This window comes from Hevea brasiliensis, chromosome 2 (assembly GCF_030052815.1).
Source record: "Hevea brasiliensis isolate MT/VB/25A 57/8 chromosome 2, ASM3005281v1, whole genome shotgun sequence".
Taxonomy (NCBI): Eukaryota; Viridiplantae; Streptophyta; class Magnoliopsida; order Malpighiales; family Euphorbiaceae; genus Hevea; species Hevea brasiliensis.
Window position 1 is genome coordinate 114,662,748 of NC_079494.1, and position 8,876 is coordinate 114,671,623.

Below are 8,876 nucleotides of genomic sequence, written 5' to 3' on the forward strand. Positions count from 1 at the left end.
TGAAGGGATGTAGAGTTTGTAGTAGGCGACTATGTATTCCTGAAGGTTTCTCCGATGAAGGGAGTCATGAGATTTGGAAAGAAGGGCAAGTTGGTACCTCGGTATATTGGACCTTTTCAGGTTACTGATAGAGTTGGAGCAGTTGCCTACCGGTTGGAGCTATCACCCAACCTTTCCCACGTTCATCCTGTATTCCACATCTCCATGCTCAGGAAATACATTCCTGATCATTCTCATGTGTTACAACCGGATGTCATAGAGCTGAAAGAAAACTTGACGTTTGAGGAGCAACCTGTAGCCATAGTGGACTACTAAGTGAAGCAATTAAGATCAAAATAGATCCCTAGGGTTAAGGTTTTGTGGAGGAGTCAGTCAGTGGAAGAGTGCACCTTGGAGTCAGAGCGGGACATGCATAGCAAGTACCCTTATCTATTCAATGTATAATTCTGTACTTTATTCTGCCTTGTGTAAAAATTCGAGGATGAATTTTCTGTAAGGGGGGAAGAATGTAACACCCCTAATTTTTAAATTTATTATTTTGTGAGTAATATTAATATTTTATTTTATTTAAATTTTAGGAAATTATTTGAAATTTTTTAGATTTTATAAATTGGGTTCGATTTTTCGAAAATATAAAACTTTGATGATTTTTAAAAATTTATTTAAAAACCACGTGGCAAAAACTAAAAATATATTTGGACTCTACGAATTTTTCTGAGTTTTCTAAAATTTTTTCAGAATTTTTAGGCCTTGTTTTTGGTCCAAAGGCAGAGTAAAAATTCAAAATTTTATATCCTAAATCGGAACGACTAAATCTGACCGGACCAAATTGGACCGATCAAATCGGACTGGCCTTTTCTTTTCTTCTTCTTCCCTTCTCCCCGCGTCCCGTCCCTCTTCCTCTCTCTCTCGTTTTCTCTCTCCTCCCTCATCCCCAAGCCGCGCTGCTGTCACCCAGCCCTCCCCACCTTGCCGGCACTCTGCCCAGCCTTCCCCCACCGCCGACCGGCCTTTCGGGAGGTCGAAAATGACACGCAAAGAGGCGCAACCCGCAGCGCACCGTTTCGGCTTCTCGACCGAAATCTGGCCGATCCAGCCACTGATTGGGTCGAGTCTTATGTCAAATACCATCTATACCTCGAGAGCTTTCCATAGACACCAAGAACACCAAAATTCATCGAGCGGTTTATCCAAATTTTATCTTGGAAATTTTAGCCCATTTCAATTTTTGGGCTAGATTTCTCGCAAATCGTGAATCCCATGAGAAAACTGAGAGTACCAGAGCGCTCCACTCGTCGAGAGCTTCGCGACAATATAAATTTCAAAATTTTTTGACATCGTTTTTCGGTGGGTCCCATGAAACTTCGTAGTGTTTTTTCGAGTATTAAATGAGCTTAGAAAATTCCGTAAAAAATTATATATTAACCCCCGTATTGTGGGTTTCGTGTATTTACCTTCAATTTGTGGAAATTCGACGGTTGCCCGGGTCTATAAAATTCCAGCCAGACAGACCGGCTATCGAAAAAATCTTAGAATTGGATAGAGATTTTGGCTACGCCACCGTTGTCAGATGTCCCGAGCGCGTCCCCGGAGTCGGAATCGGCATAGGTAAACCCGAACCTTACTTTTTCATAATTTTTCTAGTGCTTGAATTGGATCAAAAATTCATAAAATATTCGTGGTAGCTCAGAAAATTATAATTCCTTTTGCATTAGTTTAGTAATGATGCTAAGGACCGCAGGGCAAGGTTTTAGAATTTTTAGAACCCATTTGGGTAGTTTTTGTAAAAGGATTAAATTATGAGGACTAAATTGTACTTTTACATGTTGTGATTGATGACTGTTTAGATGGGCGCAGGAGGGGCTGTGTGATGTGATTGAGTTGTGGATATATGGTTTGTGGATATAGAAGTGTGTTTTAAGTCTTTTTGCAGGTTGGGTAGGTCCTTGGTTTAGGGGAGACTCTGCCGGATTTTCGGTATGACTTATGACGTATTTGGTCTTTTCTTAGTTTGTATTGAGTCAATTGTATTAAATAATTGTAATAAAATTGTCAGGTGAGCCGGGACAGCCTTCCTCCTCCGCCCAGCCGCCACAGTGACTTTCGGCTAAGTCTGTGAGTAAAATATTAATTTTAATTGTAATTTCGATATTATTATATGTTCAAGCATGCCCATGAATCACTTATATGTATATATCTATATAGTTAAACTCTAGCACGTTTTATGTTACATTCACAACTATTAAAGTGCCATGGTTGTTATTATGGTAATTTGGAGCAGTGTGCATGAGTTGGCATACGTGTAGTGTGGTGTTGGCTATGGACAGGGCGGGTAGACACAGCTTGAGATCTTCGCTGGGACCCGGTCCTTCGGGGTAGACACGGCTTGAGTTCTTCGCTGGGACCCCGATTTGGTTTATTAAGCGAAAATCCAGCTTGAGTTCTTCACGCACAAAGTTGGATTAAGAGGGTATAGGATCACTCCATATATGTATTGTTTGACATTATCGGGTGTGTGAGTGCTCCAAATTGCCTTTTTGATGTGATTTGTATGAAAATTATGTCGATGTTGCATTTCACTTCACAGGGTGTATTAGTTTTAGATAGCTATAGAAATTATGGTTAAAATTAATATTTTACTCTCTGAGTCGAACGCTCACTCATGTTCATTATTTTTTCAGGCTACAGGAGGATTATTATTGTGGTTAACCTGCTTTTCTTCTTCGCAGGTCGTTTATTTATGTTTGTGTAATTATGTTAACTCCTAGAATTTTCGCATGTGTTAGAAATATTTATTTAATTTGGATCTATAATATAATTACCATGATGGATCTGTAAACTTATTATATGTATGTATATTGGACTGGATGAGGAAGCTGAGCTCCCATTTATTTTTATGACATTTGAGTATTTGGAGGGTAAGCTGAGCTTCCCAATTGATTGTATATTGTGTTTATAAGTCGGGTGAGTCAAAAACTCCCCGTTGAAATGTTCATTTTATGGCCGGACTCTGTCCAGTTGAATTCTTGAAATTGGGCCCAAATGGGCCTTAGATTTGGGTTGAGGAATAGTTAGGTTTACTACGGGCCTCGGAGACTTTAGGCTAGCCCAGGTCCTTGTGCCAGTCCGGCCCATAGGGTCGTGATACTTCTTATCTTTTTTCCTCTTTATTAATATGTATAATCTCAAAATTTTATTTTTTAATTTTATTAAAAAGTTCTCTAAAAATTATTATAATTTTTTATTAGTAAACAGACCCGAATACTTCGATTCCAAGTAGTACATGTATTTGGCCAAATTTTAATTCTGGCCCGGCATTTTAATAAGCCGGCCGGACGGGTCCCTGGGCAATGGGCATGCCATAAGCAACGGAGTGAGGCTTGTCCAAAACCCCCTCTTATCGAACGGCACAGAAGATGTGATCACTGCCAAGGGTTCCACGCAAAGCTTAAAGATTAATGACTATCCTTCTTCTAATCCGCATGCATATGCTACCTACCTTACGCAATTCTGCGGGACCCATCGTGCAATTTTTACCAAATTTTGCTGATCGTTTCGCCTCTCTCCCTCACCCTATATATTCCCAACAAACTTATTCACCTTCCTCCTTTCCTCATTCCCACTGTCTACTCAGTAGGGGAAGCTCCCTCCAAAGGTGCCTTCAAGCTTCTTAGCCCTCATTTTCCTATCGAAGTGTCCCTCCTAAAAAAGGTATCAGTTCAGATCTGGACTCTCTCATCCACTAATCTCTTTTCACTCTCATGTCTAATATGAATTAACCTGTTTAATTTGATCCGTGTATCACATAATCTTGTAATTTTTTTCGATCTTTGACGTTTCAGGTGTTTCAATTTTGCTTCATCGGAACATAGGCAATTCAGCAAACAGAAATCTGTGATATCTAGACCATGAATTCCAGGAGGTTGCTCCAATTGCAATTTAAAATTGAGTTTTTGTTTTTTTAAACATTTGAATACTTGCTTATCTGATCCAGCTGATCTAGATTAAGTAATTGGATCTCTATATGGATTAATGTCGATTGATTTGCTGTTAATTTGGAGAAAAACGATTTTCTGGTTCTAATTTGAACATTTTAATTTTCCCTAGATTTGTTCTGTTTAGTTGTTATTATGACAACATCCTGAATTTTATTTTTATCTTTTTATGTTCTGTCTGTCTTAGGCACCTTGGGCTCTTCCACTCTAGATTCAGCTTAGTTGTTATTGCTTCATATGTTAGTTTTTTTTCTAGTGGAAATTAATAAGTTTGTTAAAGTTTGCTTCCTAATTATGTTTCCTTATATTTTAACTATCATTCATATGCGAGTTAATTAAATGTCAGTCCTCTGTATTTCAGAGAAGTATATTTTACTACTTAAACTATATCTAAATCTGTCTTCACAAATATCACATTGCTATGTAAAAGTTCAGCTTTCTGAAGTATCTGTGCTGGACAAAACGCAATAATTGGACGCACTGTGTGTGAATATATTTTTTATTATTATTAATTAATTACATTTAAAAGATTTGCAAAAAGTCATATAGTATACTTATTTTGGCCATATTAATTCATGATTAAGAATAAGCTGTTGGGTGTCCTATTTTATGATAAGTTAGTGGGTTTAAGATGAAAAATAAGCTCAATCATTCTGTGTTACATGGATTCTTTATGAGACTATATGATGCAAAATAAGGTAATTACGGTGGTGTTGCACCAATGGACTGCATGTCTATTGAATATATTTTTATGTCGCTAAACTAGATCAGTTAACCTTTGTATGTTGGGTGTGGAGTAGAATAGCTGTATTCGGCATGATAAAGAAGTTGGTCTTCTGACAGTTCTCTTATATTAATTTGATATTTTGCTTCCTTAATTTATATGTGTCAGTACTTATTTCTCAGGTTATTCACTTTGACTCCAGTTGGTGTTTTTGTGTATTCTACTCCAATGTCGTTTTACTTAGTGCCACTAATTTTGTTTGATAAGATAACTGCATTGTTTGTGTGGGTATATAAAGGCCTACACCCATCCTTAATATTTCTAGAATATTCCCTTTGACTTACAAAAAGTATATACTCTGGAGCATCCTAGGTTTTGTGAGAAGATTTGAACTAATGAATTTTAGTGTAATGCATATTGGGTTATAAGACAGGTATAGTAAATTAGGTACCAATAGTGGGTGAGAGAAAGCAATCTAGTTGATTTGGATGAGCTGGATGAGAGCTTGAGAATCTCCTTTGTTTGAGCTAATCGATTTCTGGTGTAATTGGCTGCTTGAGCTTGTCAAAGCTGCACATATTTTCTTGAGGTTCTAGTTGTGGCTGATATGTTTATGAACCTAGACAGAGTTCTCTATTGATTGTTGTAGAAAATCTACAGTAACTTCATGATCAGGTTGGAAAGGAGCTGTCAGTTATTTGTTGAATTGGGCAACTGGTGTTATGCTGTCATCTACCATGAAAACTTTCATGATAAACCCTTGAGGATCGATCTGGTCTTTTAGTTTTCTTTAGAATTAGAATATGAAATATGGGCACTCCATTTTAGAGTTCATTGGTCTTTGTTAGATTTAAGCTCTCATAAAACATGTCTCTCATCACTTTGCAATAAACCAGTTAGTGCCTGGTCCTTATCAGCTTATGCAAAAGCTATGTTTAATATAGCGAGTTGCAATAAGTATGTTCTTTGTTTCCATTTTGATTTCATATGTTACTATCTATAAGGTTATGTTTCACTGCCTTCTATGTCTTCAAGTTTATCTGGGTAATTATCCTGCTAAAGACATGTATCAAGATTCTGGACAACTAATTCACTGTTTTTTATTCATGTTTTATTGGATACACATAGTTTATCACTACACCTAAGCCCTTGTGGTGTTGTCTGATACTTGAGACATTCTATCCTCAATGCTCTTTTGATGAAAAAAATCATGATAGAAGCCCATCTTCTCATGATGTAATCCCAGACCAAAGCTCTGATGGCCTTGGCGCAAGGTTAAAGCGTCATTATTAGACAGGTCACGTGCCATGAACTTGTAATACAATACCATTGTAGATCACATCAACACAAATATGTTTTGCTAATGGTCTTCATACATGCTTTCTTTTTCATTCTTGTTATTTGATTCTTCACTCATAGTTATGTCACAGCAAGAGATATACATTGTTCTTCTAGTCACTAATTGTGTGTTCTAGCATTTTTCCCTTGTTTCATATTTTACAAAAGCAAACCATCTTCCTGGTTTGGAAATTCAATGCAAGTCAACATTTTCTTAGATCTGGTATGTACATTTTGTAAATGCTATGCATTTCTTGTCATTCCTGGAAAAGTTAAAATCACTTCTTATTGGTGCAGCTGAGAATATTTCTGTACCATGGCTATATGGGATAATCTGCATGCATCTCTCTTGAATGTGATCTTCATCCTTTAACTGTCCATCCTCTTATTTTTACTTTAAATGCCATTGGGCGTTGTACATTTTTCTTTACTGAATTCATAATTTTGTGGTGTGTGATCTTGCCATCTGGCAATACTCTAATTCCTTTGGTCTACAGAGATGTCCGCAACAATAGAGCTGCTCTTTTTGATGGAATTGAAGAGGGTGGCATCAGGGCCTCATCTTCTTATTCCCATGAAATTGATGAGCAAGATAATGAAAGAGCTGTGGAAGGATTGCAAGATCGAGTCAATCTTCTGAAGAGAGTGAGTTTTATCTCAAACATTAAAGTAGGCTTGTCAGTGCAATGGATAAGAAATAGACTTATATATATGTTGCATGTGCGCGTGTGTGTAATATGTATATTTTTTTTTATTTTACTAATTCATGCTTCCTTTTGGAAGTTGCAACATGAAGGGGAAAAGAAATGGAAGTTTCCTATTGTAATTACTCTCCAGTTAATTGTGTAATTATAAAGAGCAGTTATAGGATCCAAAGAAGTATAAATTGGAACTTAATTGTAAAGAAGAGACTATCCAAGATCATTAATGATAAAAGATATCTCTCATCTCTGAAATATTCTCTCTCTTCTCATCTACTCTCTTCTCCTTTCTCATCTATTTCTATTCTTTTCTCATCTATTTCTATCTCTCTCTCTCTGTTCCTCTTTTTTAGTAAGTGTGCAGGCTGATATGTAACATCATCTTACCAATTTCTATGTTTGGAAGGATTGGTGCAGTATTCCTATAAATCTTCTTGTAATTACTCATGACATTAATTTCTCTGCAATCCAACATGAAAATGATTGAACGATAATGAAAATCTTTTTTATGTAGAAAAATGAACAATGTCATGATTATTAAGTTAAACGTTATATGCTGCATGCCTATTTATGTAGTTCTTAACTTCTGTTCATATTTTTAAAATCTGTATCATACATGCTTTTGCAATTATTAGAATATGTCTTAAAAGAATCAATGGGATATTAATGGACCTTATTCATTTCTGCCTGTATCACAGTTTTAGTTATTATGATTATGAATGCTTTAAGCAAATTTTAATGCACTTACATTTCTATAGTTGTCGGGTGATATACATGAGGAGGTGGAGACTCATAATCACATGCTGGACAGAATGGTATACATGATGCAGTAATGAAGTTAATTTTACATTGGTTCTGCTTCTATTGTTTTGGTTACAATGACGTGAAATCTACTGCATATAGGGCAATGACATGGATTCATCCAGGGGTGTCCTATCAGGAACTATGGATCGATTTAAGATGGTATGTAATTATATAATCATTTTTTCTTGCATGTTTGCAATATTTAATGGCAATGATAACTGATGATGATTGTGTTTTTACCGAAGGTTTTTGAGACGAAATCAAGCCGGAGAATGTTTACCCTTGTGGCTTCCTTTGTTGTCATATTCCTTATTGTATACTATCTGACAAGGTAATCAATATAAGTTGATGATACTGTTGCTATTGTCATGTTAGAACCGGATCCTTTTATGTGGTTACTGTAATCAATGGTACTTCCTGTTTGTGAGATATTCAGGCATGTTTATAAACTTTATATAAAGATGTTGAAATATGTCGTACACTTGTTAAATGTATGGAATGGGCGTAAAAAGTTCTTTGGTCCACTTTTTCACTTAACATTAGCCTACTATGCTTTGGCTGCTTAATCTTCTTAACCAGATACTCAGCTACGGAGCTCAGTCAAGCTTATTAAGTTTTGCTGAGATGAGTCTTAGGTGAATCAATAGTTGTCTGGTTTTCAGCTCATTTTGGTTTAGAGGAACATGAATGATACTATCATTTTACTACAAGGCTAAATGCCTTGTTTACCTGGACATTGTTTATATGCAAGTCCTATTCAAGGAGAAGGTTTTCAACGCCAACAAAATTCGTTCTCTTTTCCGTTCGGAAAGATTCGTGTTGATGTACCTGGATTTGACTTCGAATCATTTTTCCCCATGCAATCCCGTTACGCCAATACCCATTGACTGCCAAGTGCCATACACTTGAGCCTTATTGTTGCAATCTGTAACTAAGCCGCTTTTAATAAGATCTTCCAATCTAAAATTGGCGACCATGAGCACTTGGAGAAAAGCAAATGGATGTTTCTTTCAGACTTTCGGGTCCTTTATTTGAAAATTGGTCAATAAATCACGCTATTCTGGTTGAAAAAAATACGCCAACGTCGAAATCAACATTATTTTTTTTCAAATTGGAAATGAACTTGAGATCAGGAGCCAGGTGGCTGAATTCAAGCACATTCCCCCAAAAATCCGCAACAATTATCGCCTATCTTGTGCAAATCCATTAGTGCAGTCTTCTTCATTGGATGTCATTGTTAGCCTTCCGATAGCATTTGTAATAAAAAACAAATCTTTATTTTTAATTTAAAATAATTGTAATTTTTAAATTTTA

General features: G+C 36.3%; 1 protein-coding gene across 1 annotated transcript; it reads left to right on the forward strand.

Annotated features, from left to right (window-relative positions):
* Nucleotides 1-3,491: 3,491 nt before the first annotated feature.
* Nucleotides 3,492-8,034, forward strand: LOC110644870 (bet1-like SNARE 1-1). The gene is made up of 6 exons (XM_021797828.2): nt 3,492-3,711; nt 3,843-3,922; nt 6,555-6,702; nt 7,517-7,573; nt 7,662-7,721; nt 7,808-8,034. Exons 2-6 carry the CDS (start codon nt 3,909-3,911, stop codon nt 7,895-7,897), a joined length of 369 nt encoding a protein of 122 aa, XP_021653520.1. The 5' UTR covers nt 3,492-3,711; nt 3,843-3,908; the 3' UTR covers nt 7,898-8,034.
* Nucleotides 8,035-8,876: the final 842 nt, after the last annotated feature.